Raw genomic sequence first — 18,867 nt, 5'->3', positions numbered from 1 at the left:
GGAGATAAGTGAGAGACAGGTAGGTAGAGGAGAAAGAGGGGAATATTGACCTGGTGATTCAGTGTAGCTGATAAAATGTAGAAAGGTTATCTAGAGTTATCAGATGGTAGGCAGGTTATAATGTGCCATAAATCCAATACCTATATTTAGGCCATGACTTTTTGTATCCAGTAGATTTATGTAGTGAAGTTCATAGGCTTGTCTACGAAAGGTGTTTTGTAAATTTTCTCTAAGGATTAGAATTGAGAGATTGGAGGGAAGAGTGGTTGATTTGTAAGAAGTATACACCAACAGGTAATTGGGTATTCTTGTCTTTGATGGATTCCCAGTGTGCATTCATTCTGGTACATAGTTGTTGTTTGGTTTCTCCTACATATTTTCCATCATGACATTTTGTGCACTGGATGAGATATGTTGCATTTCTGGAGGTGCAGGTGTAAGATCCAGGAATGGTGAAGGTTCTGTGGTGGGGGTGTTGGAGATATGTTAGTAAGTTTTACATTTCTTGTCCCAGCATGGTCTGGATCAATTCAGTGTGTTTTGGGCCATAGGACATTTGCTTCTGGTGATGAGATTGGCACGAATGATGCATGCCCCCTGTGGCTGGGGGGCACGGAAGCAGTGGCGGGAACGCAGCAGCGGTAACCGGGAGCTTCCGCAGACGCTGCTGGCAATGGGTGTGGGGACGAGGTGGCAAGCACCGGCCAGGGGTGGTGACCACCTGCAGGCAGTGTCAGCGGGGGGGGGCGGGGGAGGAGGGGTGGCAAGTGGCAACCGTCCCTATTTATAGGGGATGTACCGCCATGCTCAGGGAGTGCACATGCAGCTGCGTGCACCCCCTACACATCGCCCCTGAAGACTGGTGAGGTTTGGTGCTTGTTTAAAGGCTAGGATGGGTGATTTTAGGAGGGTCTTTTTAAGAATTGGGTCTTCGTCTGTCATGGATTGCAACTGTTTGAGGATTTTCCATATGGATTCCAGGGAGGGGTGCTATGTCATAACTAACGGTGTGCCATTCATGGGTATTTTCTTTTTGTACTCTAGCAAAACAACAGCAGACTCTCTGTATGCCTGAAGAAGGGTGTTTGTGCCCGAAAGCTTGCAAAGAAAATTTTTTCCAAATTTTTTATTTAGTTGGTCAAATAAAAGATATCACATTTACCCAAAGAACGTTGTCTGCCTAGTCCTTAGACCAACACGGCTAAAACCAACAACTTCAAAACATGGTTGCTTTAACCAGGCTTTTACATCTTAAACTGGGAATTTCAAAACCTTTAATCTGAGGTTTTAATGGGAAACTGTATGAGAGCATGGGAGATATTTTAAGTTTGGATTTCTTTGTTTAATTGTTTTAGCCATTAGTGCTACTTTGGTTAAAGGATTTAACTGTCTGTCACTGGGGAGGACCTCTGTTTCTTGTTGGAAGGAGAAAATAACAAACTCCAATGCAGCAGAGGAACTGTGGAGATACAGAGGAGTGAAGTGAGAGAAGTGTGAAACTCCTTGTTTTTCCAGATGACAATGTTTTTTGTACACTGCACATAAATGTGCAAGGTGCTTAGTAAATGGTTTAATTGAAGTACAGTTTTATTACCGAAAATTACTCCGGTGGAAAAAATTCCTGCCTCTTATGGAAGAGAGAGAGATGTTTCTTTCTTTGGTGTTGGCACCTTCCAGGTTTTGTGCCAAATTTGGCTCAATTTTGAAAGCTTCAGTTTTACAAGAGGGTCAGTCAGACCTTTAAGAAAAGAGGCTCTTAGTATGTCAGAAATTAAGTTGAAATCAGAGGTTAGCTGTCAAACGTGAAGCAGCTTGTTTTCATAAACTGCCCTTCTCTCTTTTGGTTTGTTACTGAATCTGCAATTAAATTGTAGCCTGTATACTGCTTTTGGGGAGGAAGGAGAAGGGAGATGTAATGCCAGAATTTTAGTTAAATTGAGGAATAGTCCAGGTTTATAACTTAAGCGAACAAAAAGGCAAGCTAAAGCTCCCAGAACCTGGCTGCCCTTTTGTGAGTTTCTACTACAAAAATTGGCTGCATCTCTGCAAGGATGCTTAGTTAAGTGACTGCAGAAATGTCAGGCCCCCAAAATTCTTCCCCTTTCTTTGCATTGAAAGCCTTTGGATGCTTGCTTTTTTGTTTTTGGATTGTTTTTTTTTCCCCCCTGAGACAGCTTGGATCTAAACTGACGTAACATTCAGAGATTGGAAAGAAATACTGGGAGCGGTCCTAGCCCACATGGAAAAATAGGCCCCCTTGCTTCTCGTTTTTTCAGGCTTGCTCTGGATTTGATATTTATTTTGGTGACCCAGTGGTCCTGAGTATGGCCTCTGGGGTGCAAAGCTTTGCAGTCCCTTTGACTGTCCCCACTGGGGGCATCTATAGTAATAGCAGCATTTGACTCCAAATGGAAGAGACCCTGCTCTGTCCCCACCCCTTCTCCTCTCCTTTTGTCAGCAGCATCATATCTGGTGCAGCAGTTTCCAGCCAGAGTCACAGCACAGTGTTTAGAGCATCTTGGCTGATCTGCACCAGACTTCATTTCTCCCCTTCCCCTCCCCCCTCAACTCACTGGCAACAGCAGGACCTTCAGGGTGGCCTCTTTTTGCTTGACCCCTGCGGCAGCAGCAAAACCTCCAGCAGCTGCAGCCTGAGATGATCGTATCAGATCAGGGACTCGTGAAGGAAAATGCTGTGTATCCAAAGCATACTCCACGCATCTAATTGTAAGGCAGGATTTTTTTTTGGTGTACCTTCTTTCACAAAGCTCCTGGAGGCAGGAAAGTGTTACCCCAGGTAACCTCCAACCAGAACGTTACCCCAGATGACCTTCACATAAGCGTTATTTCTGGTTTTTTGGTGCTCACATTGACTTCCCATGTACCTAACTTTGCTAGAGAGCTTGATTTAATGACAGTAAATTCTACGGGCATAAATAGCAAATATACCCCAACTAGGCAATATTGCCTTTGGGTGAGTGGGGGAAGATGGGAGCAAGGCTTTGGTCTGCACAGGGGGCTCTCTCGGGACACGTCCATGGTGGAAGGGAGGTAGGCGGTGAGGCGTGGAGCAGTCATGTGCGTGTGGTGCACTGCGCCTGGAATATCAGGTGCTGAGGAGAGGTGGGGCTGATGCAGCAAACCCTGACCTCTGCAAATCCCCTGGGGAGGGCTGAGGGGTGGCAGCTTATTTTTTGTTTCCCCTGGAAACAAAGCCAATTTTAGAGGGAACTGGATTTTTCTTTTTCTCTTCACACCAGACATCCTGTTCGTTACAGTAGGATTAGCCTAATTGCAATGTCCGCTGTCTTATTTAAAATAAGAAACACCTAGCTCTCTTGGTGATGTACTTTTCTGTCCTTTTCCTGCATCCTTGAGTGTTTTTGCTTCTGGAACTATGTACTGTGAGCAGAGACTCCTTATTTAGTGAAGAGTGACATTAAACAGACTATATTAATGATGTGGACATTGGAGTCAGAAGCGGACTGGGCAAGTTTGCTGATGACACCAAACTTTGGGGCAAAACATCCACACCAGAAGACAGGTGGGTGATCCAGACTGACCTGGACAGGCTCAGCAAATGGGCGGACGAGAACCTGATGGTGTTAAACTTCGTAAAATGCAAGGTTCTCCACCTTGGGAAGAGATACCTGCGGCATTCTTATAGGCTCAGCAGTGCTACACTGGCTAGCATGACAGAAGAAAGAGACTTGAGGGTCATTGTTGACCACCAGATGAACATGAGCCTGCAGTGCGATGCTGCGGCTAGTAAAGTGACCAAAACACTGGCTTGCATCCATAGATGCTTCTTAAGCAAATCCCAGGACGTCATTCTCCCCTTGTACTAGGCCTTGGTGAGGCCGCAGCTGGAGTACTGCATCCAGTTTTGAGCTCCACAATTCAAAAAGCATGTGGAGAAGCTTGAGAGAGTCCAGAGAAGAGCCACACTCATGATCAGAGGTCAGGAAGATAGACCTTACAACAACAGGCTGAGAGCCATGGGACTCTTTAGCCTGGAAAAGTGCAGGCTTGGGGTGATCTGATGGCCACTGTGACAGAAGTATCACTATCGGAGCTTTTCCAGGAGTGGCTCCACCCTCCTGTAATGGGCCAACCGCCTGCTTACTCGCCTGCCACACCTTGATCTTTTTTGATTAATAGATTGTTGTAATCAGCGGGAGGCTGCCCATTTTCTGCGCCCCAGTGACAGGGGGCGACTCCTTTTCCTCCCCTACACCGCAGCCCAAGCCTCACAGATGGTGCTGACATGGTTTGACATGGGCCCTGTTGTGTCTCAGCCCTCCTCTTTACTCCTGGGGGGAGCTCCTTGCTGCGCCCCTCTCGCTCTGGGGCTGGGGCCAACGCACCCCACAAAATGCTGCACCGTCCCCGGCGCCAGGAACCCCCACACTACTGGGGAGTCCCTGTGAGGCCTCTTCCAACCCCTAATAGCCTTACCTGGTCCTCCGGTCAAAACAGTGAACACAAGAACCCAAAGCCCCTGGGCGACAACAAAAAAAAAATAGACCGTCCGGTCAAACTAGATTCACTCCCTACTAGAGAGTGAAAGAGAGGGGGGGGAGAGCTCCCCAACCCCAGCAGCAACCGGGGGATGTTCACACTGCCAGAGTTCTCCCCTCTGTCTGTCCTAGCCAAGTTTCTACTCCCACGGCCGCTGGAGAGGAACTGGCCTCCTGCCTGGGCTTAAGAAGGGCTAAGCCCTGCCCCTTCCTGTCAGCTGGTTTTACTAGATGCCCCGGCAACCAGCACCTGCACTGCCCTGGTGACTGGCAGCTGAGCATCCCCCTTCCCGCCATTAGGGGTCTCTCCCAAGCCGTCTCTGCTTTCAGGTGCAGGGCACCTGAGTGCACTGAGACAGCCACCTATAAGTTTATCAGGGGTGCTCACCAGGATCTGGGAGAACAATTGTTCACAAGAGCGCCCCAAGGGATGATGAGGTTGAACGGTCATAAACTTCTACAAGACCATTTCAGGCTGGACATAAGAACGAATTTCTTTACTGTCTGAGCCCCCAAGGTCTAGAAGAGCCTGCCATCGGAGGTTGTTCAAGCACCTACATTGAACACCTTCAAGAGTAAATTGGATGCTTATCTTGCTGGGATCCTATGACCCCAGCTGACTTCCTGCCCTTTGGGCGGGGGGCTGGACTCAGTGATCTTCCGAGGTCCCTTCCAGCCCTAACGTCTATGAAATCTATGAAATATGGGTATTGCGGTATGAGTGGTAGTACATGGTAAGTGTTGTAGCATGGAGTCAGTCTGTGTTTCAGTCCTACTGGTTTAGTAAGTTGTCAGTTCATGAGGGATGGGATACCAGCTGTACTGGGGATCAGCAGTTAGGCTTAAGTACAATCTGATGATTTGAATGGTGACTTTGTGTTAGATTCAGTAATGGTTGTTACTGAGTATTGATTATTATTTTTTTAATTCTCGCTCCATTGGAGTTAGCGGGAACTTTTGGGGTTGATTTCACTGGGGCCAGTGTTTCACCCTGCATTGTAAAGTGAGTGCATTTGCTATTTATGGAGAGTGATCAACAGACGAGCTTTACTTTGACCTGAACTCCCAGGGCAACAGCAGTTCTCTCCACTGACAAGAGACCTCACTCCAGAGAAACAACCGGTAGAGGTTTCTTGTGCCCCTCCAGTCCTTGGTTTCTCAGCTGGAACTGCCAGCAAAGTTGCTGATTAGTGTTGGTGGTGACTGTTTAAAAAAATGTCTTCCTTCAAGTTAAATTATCTGTCTGGTAAGAATAGGCCGCTACAAAACACTGCATTGCCTATGCCAACATAATTTAGTTTCTGGCATGTGAACTGGATTTGGGGTGGCTTTAAGCCAGTTTTCTGCTCCCTTTTCCTGGGTAGGTTGACTCATAATTCCTATGTAGGAGGAATCCTGGCCTATCACTTTAAGTTTATGGGTGCAAAGCAGAAATAGGAACAAAGCCAGGAGGTGTGTCAGTTCACATGGGCACTATGCTAACTCAATATGACTAAGAATAAGCCATCGGTATAGCTTATGAAAGAAGCTGGAGGCTTTCAGGACTGAGCCTCTATTCTCAGTCCACCTTAACCTGCTTAGTGCTGTTTACCCAGTTCTTCATTATCAAGAGATGTACTGAGCAGCAGTTGTTTTGAATACATCTTCACTGTTCAAAACTAAGCAGGTTTCTGTTCATATCTGTGTGTCTCAGCAAAACTGTCCTTCCCACACAAGTACTGGGTGATCTTGTGTATTCTCTAATGTGTGCTATTTTTTTCCATTTCTTTCATTGATTGTATTTAATTGGGGAAAGCTTGTCCTGAACATATTCAGTGTGGACTATTTAAGCAGCGTGTGGAATTCAAGCTTGAATTCCCTTTTTTAGTTTTTCATACACGCAAGTGGCTTTCGGTTTACATTACTTCTCAGTAGGGGTGCACTGATAAAGATTTTTTTGGCTGATACCAATGGCCGATTATTAACCAGCCATATCAGTTGATACCAATCCGCCAGCCAATATACAGCCCTGCCGCAGCTTGGAGAACAGTGTCCGGCTGGTAAGTTTGTGGGGGAAGGGATGTGGGAGAGGGACAGGGTATGGGGGGGAAGATCAAGGCCCCCATGGTCAGGGAGGGAATGGGGTTGGGGCTGGGGTAGACTCCCAGCCAGGGCAGGTCACGGGACGAAGACATGGGCAGCTCGTCCGGGGGCGTGGGAAGTGGGGAGGGGGATGGCTCCTGACTGCTGCGTGCATCCCCAGGGCCGGCATGGGGGGGCATGTCTCCCCTGGATTTGTGTGTGGGGTGAAGGTGGGCTGCCCACTGCAGGCTTGGGGCCAGAGGCTGCACTGGCCTTTTCCCAGCTGCAGGAGCTGGGCTGGAGCTGCGCTCGGGGCAGGTGGGGGTTTGGTGGGTGGTGGCTGCGCTGGGGGAGCTATAGTAGATTTTGAGGTTGCTGTAGTCCATCCCCCTCTTAGCTCTGCTGCTGCCCACCCCAAGTGCAGCCCTGGCCCAACCCCCTCACTGGGAAGAAGCTGGTGTAGCCCCGAGCCCACAGCGGGAAGCCTGGCCTCGCCCCACGCGCAAATCCAGGGGGGCACATGCCCCTGTGCCTCCCCTGGGGGTGCACGCAGAAGTGGGGAGCTGCCTCCCTTCCCTGCCTCCCACAGACTTTACTGGCCAGATACTGCTTTCCAAGGTGCAAGGTTGCATTCCTGGCTGCATGCATGCTATAGCTGCGCACATGTACACGGCATTTATTGGTGACATTATTAGTTACACCAGCCAAAAAAGCCAATTGCTGATGATGTCAATTTTTTTTTTTATTGGTGCCAGTTTGATATGGACTGATATATTGGTGCACCTCTGCTTCTGCATTTTTCCTTCCTCCCTTTATCTCCATCTTTAAGCAGAATTTAATTGAAGAGCACTACTACACATGCCATATATAAATAAACTCAAGTTCAAGAGTTGTTAAAGAGAATGTCACTTCCATCTTATTGCAGGTAATTATGTCAACCTTTTTTTATAGCAGCCTAGACTGTCTGAAAAAGACTAGGTATGTTCAAATGTGTTGGCATGTGGGAAATTAGGATATAACCAATCTGTATGTATTTGTAGCCCAATTTATTGAAGCAGTGTGTCCATAACACAAGCTGAAAACATTGCAGAGTTGCAGATTCCCTACAATTCTGAAAAATCAGACCCTAAAGAGAGCAGACATTTAAAATCTTAGTGTGGTTTATTTGCTTAAAACTCTTAGGCCTAAGCTTTTGCAAAATCTCTCCCTTAATTTCTAACTAAAGTAATTGGGAGACAAGACTGGTTCAATCCAATTCAGTTTGATTCTCTACTTGCTGCTGTTTTTATGTGGATAATATGTAACGCATTTAAAGATGGGTAAAAAACCAAGTAGTACATTATGGAATTTTTGTTGTTAGAATGTTTTATTTTCTTAAAATGCTTTGGTGTTGAGAGCAGTGCGGTACTGAAAATGTATTAAAATTAGATTGCATGCCTTCTAATAGTTTTTAAAGTGCTTTTTTGCTTTCTCCAGGATGTAATTGAGACAAAGTTCATGTTCATACTATTTTTAACATAGTTAAAGTGATCAATGTATCCTTTCTTATAATTTATGTACCTATCCTTAAAACTGCAGTGTTTAATGAAACTTCATTTGCATCTTTTCCCATTGGAGACAGCTGTAGGTTAGGACTAGCCTGACTAAGCTGTGCCAAAGGTAGGAGTAAGGAGTTTTCTGTATGCTGATTAATTCTCTTTGACTCCTTTGGGAATATCTGGTATTGCTTAAATTGATTGCTGTAAGCAATATGGCAACATTTTTGACCTTCTAAACCGAAACGCAGCAAAAACTCCTGTGTTTCAATTGTACAGTTATGTAGAATTGAAGGGCAGCGATATGGAATTGCAGAGTGATCTGCCATGAACGTGGGGTGTTTGTTGCCTGACAGGTGATAAGCTCTAAACAGTAGTGATTTTTAATATTAACTTCTGTTTTCTGTGTGAAGAGGCTCCTGGATAGATAGGAATCAATATCTACTGCCCCATAATTTTTATTTAGAGCTGTTATAGAGATCCATTTCAGACCAACCATTGGCACCCTAAAATATTCACACTGGCCATCTGTTAAGAGACAGAAGCTGCATCCAGTAACTTTAGTTTTCTGCAGAGTTCGTTCAAACACTTCTTGTGTTGTGTTTTTAAATCTCTAAGTGGCCACGTAATGCATTTTTATTTAATTTATTTTCGAATTAACTTGCAGATGTGCAATGCCAGGTGAATGGGAGTTGCTCACTTGTTTTGAGCAGGCTTGGATTTGAATACAGTGTGAAGATTTTTCTTTGTCACTCCGAACATGAGACCATCTAATCATTCCCCTTTTGCCCCACCTCCAGCTCCCCTCCCCCCTCAAATTCCCTGAAGATATGATAATTAAGCAGGTGCCATATATTGTGGCTTTGTGTAAGCGTGAGAAACAGTAGTAGGTTTAGAATAACCAGCGCCACACTTGAAGAGGAAGGCATTTCTTCTTAACCTGTTGGCAATAATGTCAATCATTGTCATGCAGGCTGCTGTCGAGCCTTACATGCAATGCACTACTATCCAGCTGCATGGAAAATGAGTAAGAATAAAGCGGTGAACGGATTTGCCTTGCGCTGAATTAGCTTGTTGTGACAGTGGACTGCCATATATGGTCAGTGAAAGGCAAAGAGCTGGGATAAGCTGGAGAGCGCCAGTCTGGTGCAGACAGTCTGCTGACTCAGGCTTGACCTCCCCATTGGGGAGCACCCTTGACTGCAGTCTGAGCCGGCTCATTGAGATTCAGGGCACAGCCAAAGTGTCCGCAGCTGTACGCTGGAGGCAAAGGCTGAGAACACATCCAGGGAGTGACCAAAAAAATAATCAAAGAACTGGCCCCCTTCTGTACTCCTGTGAATAGCCAGGCAAACCAGAGGTCCTCATCTCTGAGTGAGCATATTGGGAAAGACATTAGCATACGCTTATTCCCTCCCCAGCTACCTAAACTCTGGTACTGTTTAAATATCTTGTTTTGACAGTTTGTCCAGGGGAGAAAAAAGGGGCACGTCGACCTCTAGGAAAGCAAAACGGAAATAATGTGATGCTGTGATATACACAAATTTTGAATATGGGGCGCAATGATCTTGTCTGCCTTAAAAATATCAAACACTGGTACACGATGTGGATTTATCTCGCTGTCTGGAAACTGTGGACTGTTTAAAAAAAATCAAGGAAGAATTTTCAACCTTTTCTTTTAAAAATAAGGAATTTGTGTTGGCTTTAATAAAGTTTTCAAATGAATGGATAGTTACAGTACTGACTAGCAGACACTAATTGGAAAACCTTCCCTTCAATCCCTCCAGCACACATGAGATGGCAGCTTCTAAGAACTTCACATCTTTGAGGAAGCTGGCATCTGTTTCGCTGAAACCTTATTGGGCAGACAGGATGCAGACCACTTTTTGCTTCCATTCAGGTTTTATAAATGAGTCGTTCCATTTCTTTGACCAGGGGAACATTAGTCCTGCTTTTGGCACAACTTTGGTGTTTTGCTCAGAGGGTTAAGTGCTCAGTGAGAGAATGCATTGCATTTGGTCTGTTTGAGAGAGAGACTCGAACAAAGACTGAGGCTGAAAGGTTTTTTAGTTAATGCTTGTGGTGTTTAATTTTAATAAATAAAGCTGATTTTTTGATGCCTGGAGCAGACAGCATAATCCAGTTTCCACTATGGATACTTGAGTGCATTTAATATAATCGGGACCTTGCTTTTCTCTTGAATATTCCAGCCTGGGTCTGGTTAATTTGGGATATTAAAAAGTTAACAGTCCAATCCATATTCTTGTAATTTTTACAGGCTGCCATGGTTGGGTAATTACTTTGCTAAACTATATACATTTTTAAATCCTCAATGTGTATGTGTGAGAGTTTATCTAAAAAGATGTAAGCAAATGCTGCTTAAATACAGTCTGTTATGAATTAGAGGGTGTGGCGTTGGCTTTGAATGAGCTTGATGCAGCAACAAGCATGCAGCAGTTGGTAAATAAAGATGGATTTTCTTTTGTTCTGCTGGTGCTTGCTGCTCATTATTCTCCACTTACCCCGTAAGCTTCCCAGGGAGTGGCAGCTGTTTCTGATGTTAGACACTCTATCAGGGGTAGACAGCTCCAGATTCAGTACGACAGTGTTGTGGAGTGGAAGGGCGGGGGGGTGGAACCGAACCCTGCATTATTGTAAATCCTCTGTAGAATTAACTTTTCATGAACCAAAAGAGTTTTTTTTTGCTTAACTTTCTGAAATATTCACATTGAAAGTATGCTTTGTGCTCCATCTTGTTATGAAGAGTGCTTTTGGCACAAGGTGGATTTACATTATAAGTGCATATTAAGGATTTTAATGTGCAGTGTGTGGGGGCAGAGGCAAGGCAATAAAGTGAAATCAGTTTATAACAATCTTCGTGTATATTTGTGGCAATGTACAGTTGGGGAATTCTTGCACTTTGCAAATTGCTCTACGTAAACAGCATGGTGAATAAAGATTTTAACTAACAAAGCTAGCAAGTTGGAGAGGAGTCAGTTCAAATCCAGCATTTTACATGTAGGATTTATAACTTGCACTTTTTGCTTTTCTCTCTTTGCACCGTTAGCGTTCTGTTACTGAAAACAAAGAAGGCTCTGCCAAGGCATTAAACAAGCAATGAATCACTGAGGAAAAAATCTTTTGCTCTCTGAATTGTTCAGTTTTCCATGGTGGTTTGTTATTATTTTTACTATAGTCTAATAGAGCTGGAGTTTAATTTTTCCCCTCACGCAGTTTCTTGCATTGGTTTCTCTCTCACATTTTTAATTGTGCCTGTATTTACTGTTTTATAAGAAACAGCCTAACTAATATAAATGACTTCAGATAGGACAACAGAGATTATAACAGAGAAGCTAAAAAAAAAAATTGGGGAAAAAATCAAAACAATGCAGCTCATACTTCAAATATGCCACTTTCCAACTCTCCTAACACAGTAGGAAGAAAAGGCTCGGGATTTTTTTTTTTTAACCAACTTTGTGCAAGCAGTCTAATACTACTCTATTTTGTCTGTTTAAACAAAATGTTTGAGTTCTGTCTTAAGTATTCACATACCCAGTTGTGACTTGTCTTCTAACCAATGCGTAGTATATGTGTATGGGTATATATAACCCAGTTTTAGAATTCGTTGCTTTACAGTGCGTTTAGAGTCCCATGTCCTATATGTAATAACTCATCTAAATAATTTTATTTTTAAGAATAATTTTGAAAGGAAGGTAAGGTTTGGCAACTGCCATAGTTCAAATGAGCGTGTAAAATTTAGCTGTTACTCTTGCCAGTCTCAGAAACTCAAATTTGCTTTATAACAACAGAAATACCGCACACTTTTTCCTGCTGATTTTCATCTGCAAACCTGTGCTCCAGTGCTGCTGTAGATGCAGTCGTCTTTGCTTAATTTATCATTTCAGTATACTGTATATTCATGCCTCTCTGATCGCTGTCTCGTGCAACCACAGATAAGTAAATTTCATGCCAGTTTGTTACATTTCTAGTTCCTGTCACTTTAGAGTATGTTATGCAATGACACTCATTCTATAGTTCCTGCTGCGTGCTTCATAATGCTGCAGGTCATCAAGATATGATGTTTCTGCACAGAGCGTAGGTATTATTTATTGATTCGTAGTAGTCCTTGGCACACACAAAACTGTTGCAATATTTATTAAGTGGCAGACAGAACAAAAAATTATAATAAAAAATAGAAATGTTTACAATAGTTTACGATTTAGAAATTAGCTTTAGGAAAGAGAACTAGCTGCAGTGGTGATTAATATGTGATGGTCCAAATGTTGAATGATCCCATTGTCAGGAAGAATACGTCTGATGTTTATGAAATAATTAATTCCTCAAGGAGGAAGTGTGAATGGGCTGAAGAAGAAAGGGAAAGTACTAAGGAGAATGCTAGGCACATGCAGTACTCCAGTTTGAAGGTGGTGATTAATTTTACTACAAGATATATTTCCAACTGGAACAGATCCGTGCAAGAAAGCTATTGGAAAATGATCACATTTGAACACTGAATAAAAAGTAAAATGGAAAAGAGAAGAGTGTCTGCAACAACTCAATATTGTGAATTAGGAATGGGATTTCACGATCCCTTTCCCTCCCCTCCCCACCTCTCCCCCTGCAAAGAATTTCATTTTCAATAAAACCTTTCCTTTGATAATGTTGACCAGAAAAGCATTAGGACAGATTATGCTAGCCCTTACTTGTCTGTACAAAGGAGAAAGGGTGAATGAAACTCCCCTGGCTTGATCCATTGCATATTCTGACTGGCTACGTAGTTGGAGGGGCAGAAGCTTCCACCTACCCAATCTGAACTTCTCTTAAAGCAAGTCGGTGAGGGGATTGAGTTGGAGGATCCATGGCTCTACCCTTGCTGGTCTGCAGCAGTGAGCAGTTTCCTCCATGAATTTACTCTCCAGATCAAAGGGAAGAACCAAGGACAAGTCTTTTGCCTGAGTTCATTCTTGGGTCTGCTCCTGGCCTCTCTTTGGTCTGTTCCTGGCCACCCCTTCCCCAGAACAGATTTTGCTGTTGCACCCAAGCTCTTACAGTGGGAGCAGAGAAAAGCACCTATTACAATTTTGACTGAAAATGTTGGTTCAGGCCTGGTGGATTGCAGGAGCTGAAGCCATTGAAGTCATTGGGCTTTGAGGAAAACCTGGCCCCTTGTGCATTAAAGTGTGTTACAGCTGTAGCTAAAGTGATACTTATCAAGGTATCATAATCATAGGCAATGAGTAGAGAGGACATGGGGGGAGGGGGGCACATCCATGTTGTCATCCCCCCCCACCCCCCGAGAGAAGCTGCCGCTGGCTTCTGCGGGCAGTCACAACTTGCCACCTGTCCCCCCCTGCCCCCCCTCGAGCCATTGGCATCTGTGGGCGGTCCCCGCTTGCCACTGCCGACACTGGCATCTGCAGGCGGTCGCTGCTCGCTGCCAACTACAAATGATGCCCCCCCAATCTCAGGAAACACCATTCGTAATCATAAACCTAAATTTTTGATCTAACTTCAAGTTATGGTCTTAATCTTCCACATCTGGAACATCTGCTTCCAGCTTTGTATCTGTTAAGAACAATACTGGGAGGAGATGATGATGCAGTTTCAGTTGTGGAATAAGGTGAAATGTTTGCCCTCTTGTAAATGGCTATGGGGTATTCTGATGTAGGTTTCTTGTGACCAAGTTCACTTGATATAAAAGAAAGAGGTTTTTCGGTGTGGGCCAAGGTGCTAGTGACAGTGCTGGCAGCTGGAATGAGCATCTCTGCTCATGTCTTGTGTAGTCCTGTACAGTGAGAACTCAACTGTGACCACGAGTTTGTATCTGAACATGGCAGTTAGGGGCATGGTCTGATAGAGATGGCTTTTGCAAAGTGGCACTGGATTTGGACCTAGTACTTAGAAGTAGAAGGCTGCAAAGGCCTCTGTGTAGTCCCAAGAGTTGCCAGCATTTGTTTTACGTTAGAATTAAGCACCTTGAAATATAAATGTTAAGTCATGACAATCATGGGTCCGTTCCTCAGACATTTCTATGGTAATTATGACACTTTGTTAATCTCTATAGGCTACCATGGCAGTTAACCCAGTGGTTTTCAACCTTTTTTTTTAGACTCAAGGCACCCCTTGGAAAATGCTGGCCCTTAACTTTCACTTTGTTTTTTAGACTATGGAAAAACAACAGAGCAATTCTTCTGTTTCAAAGACTCAGAAAGACCACAACAGGTCAGAATGTATGAGACGCTATGAATTCCTGTTTGAAATCTCGGGGCTTATCTTGTGAATCATTCCTAGGTGTTTGTGCACCTAATAGGAATAATATTGAGCACCACCTGGTGTTACTCTCAAAGGTGTTGTGGCACTGAGAATCACTGATTTAACCTGCTGGTGGGGCATGCTGACTTGTACATAGATTTGTGCTATATCTTGCGCGTCTCTTCTGTGCTGTCACTTGTATCGATGCTAATAGAAGATCTTGGCAGACGTGCCGAATTTAGAGGATATCCTCCATACTTACCCTTGGGCATGCTGCCTTCCTTCCTCTTTACTTGCCCTTAGAAGCTTTTTTTGCTTTAGGATAAAAAGTCTAAATGCTGTTGTGGCTACACGGGGAAAGCAACTGCCAGGTGTGCAGGTGAGCACCACGGAACAGGTATGAGGTTGAACAGAGGGAAGAAGTGCTGCAGCTGCTGTGTGAAGAAGCAAGAGGCTGCATCACAGAAGGAAGGGAGGTCTATGGAGAGAGGGAGGCAGGCAAAGCAGCTGTAGGGGAGTTCCTGGGGCAGGGTGTGCAGCATCATGGGAGAAATTACCTCTGGTGGAAAGCGGAAAACAGCAGGAGAGGCTCTGTTGGGTGGCCAGGGAGGAAGGAAGGGAGAAGAATAGCAGAAAGGAGTTGTGGCTAGTAAATCTGTGGTGCCTTGTATTTTCTTGTTTTTGTCTATTGTTCAGTTTGGTGGTTAGCCCGTCAAACAAATCAACAGTGAGCATCATGTCCTTGTATGATAATTTCTTAGGCCTTAAAATGAGATGGAATTAAATGTATCTGCCACCCTGGAAACTCCTGTCTGTTCTGCTGTCTGGTATCCTGTCTCTGGTGGCCAGCATCAAGCATGTCAGGGAGGGGTCTAAAGCCTATCTACCATCATGGGCAATTAATAATAAACTGAGGAGAAATTTGCTGCCCCCAAGGCAATTATTGGTTAGCTCATCTCACTAGATAAGTCTTTATCCTAGTTGGCAAACTCCAATCCATGGACAAAGCTCCATGATGTTGAGGCCACATGTTTGTAGGAGACTGTGACCAAAGGCCTTTAGGTGGGACACAATAAAAATTGCAAATATGTCATGAAAGCACAGAGGCCCACGGTCATGCAAAAGTGTTGTATGTGCTGCCCAGATGCAGGCTGAGAGCGCTTAAATAGGCACAGTGAGGCCAAATGAGAAACAACTTGACCAAAGTCAATAGGTAGACAATGCGCCCTTCCCATGACTGACTAGGTATTTGGTCTGTGAAGTCGCTGTTCATTCTGCCACCATATGTTTGAATGGGACCGTAATATTTATGCACAACCAGAGGTTCTCTTTATAACATTGCTTGTGAGCGGCAGCCTGGGGTTAGAAATGCTTTACCTCTAGGAAGAGAGGGCAAGTTCTTTGTAAGACCTTCCATGTTCCTCTTACACCATAAGATTTTATTTTTCATATTGTCCTACACATTTCTAGATGGTTTGAAAGGAGTAGTATTATGTAACTTAAGCAGAGAATGATCTCTTTATGCTTTAAAAGTGACTGTTGGTTTGATAAAGCAGTTGACTAATTAGTAAATTACCCATTGTTGTTTAAAATACTTGCGCTGCAAAATGTAAATGAAAAAAATTTCTCCACTTGTCAGTATGAAAAATGACAATAGCAAAAATAATACATAGGACATCTGCTGTGATTTTTAAATTTTAAAATGCATTTAAAACAGATGTTGCAGAGTTTGTATGGAAACAGAAGTAGCTGGAATAAAATACAGCTCTTTACCTTTTATGAAATCCCATTTTTTGGTTAATATCACTGTCACTATCTTAATCACTCCCTGTATTTTTCCATTGTTTATACCAGGACAAACTGACTGTTAAAAACCTTGCTGTATTAAAAAATATGTGCAGTATAATTGTTTTAAAGAGGTTCCACTGACATTCATGGGTAACCGTGCATGGAATGTTTTCTGATTTTTCTTTTCTGGTCTGTGATTTTTTTTTTTTTATAGGAGAATACATAAAGACATGGAGACCGAGGTATTTTCTGCTGAAGAACGATGGCACTTTCATTGGCTACAAAGAGAGACCGCAGGATGTTGACCAACGGGAGTCCCCTTTAAACAACTTCTCTGTAGCTCGTAAGCCTTTTTAGCGCCATCACTTCTGCCTACTGGGTTTTACAGGTTTTGCCTACGTTGTCCTTGTGGTGAGCAGTGTCCTAAAATTGGTCCTAGACAAGCACTGTGGGTGGGCTGAAGAAATGTCCTCATTTTAGACAAAAAGAGTATTAGGTTTCTCAGTATAAACCTAACTCATAGCTGTGCATGAAGGGTCGATCCAGAGTCAGGTCACATCTACTCTGTGTACTTCACTTCTGTTTTTCAGTCTCTTTTGTATTACTCCTGCAGAACAGAATAGGGTCCTTTACTTTGATATTGTTTTACAGTTAAAATAGATGCTTCTTAGGCCCTCAAACATGGGAGTAACCGTACTGAGCAGTATGTGCTCCAGTACCTTGTTGAATTGAGACTGAAAAGCATATCTGCTATTGGTTCCAGATTTCAAAAGGTGTTTGATAGGGGTACACTGATAAAGATTTTCTTGGCTGATAGTGATGGCTGATTTATTAACCAGCCATACTGGCTGATACTGATCCGATAGCTGATTGACAGGAATGTAGCCCAGCAGCTTGGAGAGCAGCCTCCTGCTGATAAGTCCCTGGGGCAGGGGGCTGGACTCGATGATCTTCCGAGGTCCCTTCCAGCCTTAATGTCTATGAAAGTCTGTGAGGGGAAGAGATGCATGGGGGGGCGGGGGGAAGATGGCTGTAGCCCACCCTGTAGCCACCTCTCTCAGCACCGCAGCTGCCTGCCCCACCCCTGCCTGCCCAAGTGCAGCCCCAGCCGCCCTCACCAGGCAGAGGCGGGCGCAGCCCCTGGCCCCAAGCCCGCAGCAGGCAGCTTGCTCTTGCCATGCGCACAAATCTGGGAGGACATATGTCCCCCATGTTTCTCCTGGGGGTGTGTGCAGCAGTGGGGAGCTGCTCCACTCCCCCCCATACTCCATGAACAAGCTGCCCACAGCTTCATTCTGCTCCCGGGGTCACATTCACTGCCCTAGCTGGGCAGCACCTGCCCCTGCCCCTACTCTTCTCCCTCCCTTACCCTGGGGGTCTCGATCTGCGCCTCCCGCCCCCTTTTCCCCACAGACTTACTGGGCCAATGCTGTTCTCCAAGCTGCTGGTCTGCATTCCTGGTCACGTGTGTGCTGTGGTGGTGCACATGCACTTGGCATTTATCGGTGATGTTATCAGCTACACTGGCCAAAACTAATGTTAATTTTCCTTTTATCAGTGCAGATCCAATATAGACTGATATATCGGTATACTTCTAGTGTTTGAAGTCAGTGGGGAAGTTCCTGTTGACTTCAGTGGGCTTTGGATCAGGTTTTGATGCTGCATTTCAGAGGATCTGGGGACATGAGGAAATCTTACTCTCCCTCTTGTTACCTCACACAAGGCCCCAGCTTATGACTTTAAAGCTTCCCTTAGGCACCCTAATAACTCTCTCCTGTACTTTTTTTAACCTCTCTCTGAATCCATTCACCTTCAGTTCTCTGCCGCTCTGTCTTTTTTTTCTGTTTGTTTTCACCAGCTCCAGGCGCACTCCACCCTTCATCTCTCCTCATCCCACAGCTGAAGAGTGGAGTCACATACGGCTCATGATCTGTATATGCTGGTCCATTTCCTGCCCCTGACAGTTTGGCTGGGGAGGAAACGTTCAGTAGAGGACTGCATTGAGAGGGAGCTTTGCCCATGCAGACTGTTAGAGTAGATGCAAACACAAACCCCATACCAATTTCCTTCTGAGCTCCTGGGCCCATTAAAGCACAAGAATGTCCCATGAATTGTCACACAGTTTCTTGGCAGCCTTGGTATTTATGTACCCAATAGGCCCCTTGCTTTGTTAAACCTTAAGGCAGGGTGGGGATGAGAACAGGAAATAACCAAGTTACCAAGAGATGCTTTGGTTCAGAACACCAGGGAGAGTTGGTGGGGGTTGAGGAGAGGCTTATGTCTTACCAACCTATTCCGGAGAGAAGAATTGATTAGTATTTCCACCTCAGTAATGGACCGAACCTACGGTGCTTTACTCTTCAGACTGATTTCTCTTTATAGATCAACAAAGTAGAGAAAAACAGCAGAAAGCCATTAAATCCTAGACAGGTTTTTTAAAGCTCTTGATATGTAGCCAGAGGCTTTTAACAAATGCACTTTTTAGAGGATGCTTTCATTATGTTGCTCCTAACTGCATTATTTACAATATATATTTTTTTTACTAAGGCTCAGTGCTGAGAGATTAAAAGGGGTGTAGGGGCCTCTCATCTTTCTTTTTTTTGGTCCAGAACTTGGTCCAAGAGGGTTGAGTTAAATTGGCCCTTTACAATGGAATATGTTTGGCCTTTTTGTCAAATCAAGCACGTCAGTCTAGCCATTTATAATAAGCT

General features: G+C 44.4%; 1 protein-coding gene across 3 annotated transcripts in view; it reads left to right on the top strand.

Annotated features, from left to right (window-relative positions):
* The window catches only part of AKT1 (AKT serine/threonine kinase 1), a 105,194-nt gene that overhangs the window by 33,544 nt on the left and 52,783 nt on the right, over positions 1-18,867 (top strand). The window contains exon 3 of one of the 3 annotated variants that reach the window (XM_090034143.1): positions 16,371-16,499. The exons of 1 other annotated variant lie outside the window; for it this stretch is intronic. In XM_090034143.1, the coding sequence (XP_089890269.1) occupies positions 16,371-16,499 (129 nt within the window). Of the gene's footprint in view, positions 1-16,370; positions 16,568-18,867 lie in introns of those variants that run through there. One more of the 3 variants, XM_090034145.1, reaches the window with a different exon arrangement.

Source organism: Crocodylus siamensis, chromosome 2 (assembly GCF_052110815.1).
Source record: "Crocodylus siamensis isolate JL-2025a chromosome 2, ASM5211081v1, whole genome shotgun sequence".
NCBI lineage: Eukaryota > Metazoa > Chordata > Crocodylia > Crocodylidae > Crocodylus > Crocodylus siamensis.
Note: the sequence above shows the minus strand (reverse complement) of the source record. Positions and strands in the feature narration are given on the sequence as shown.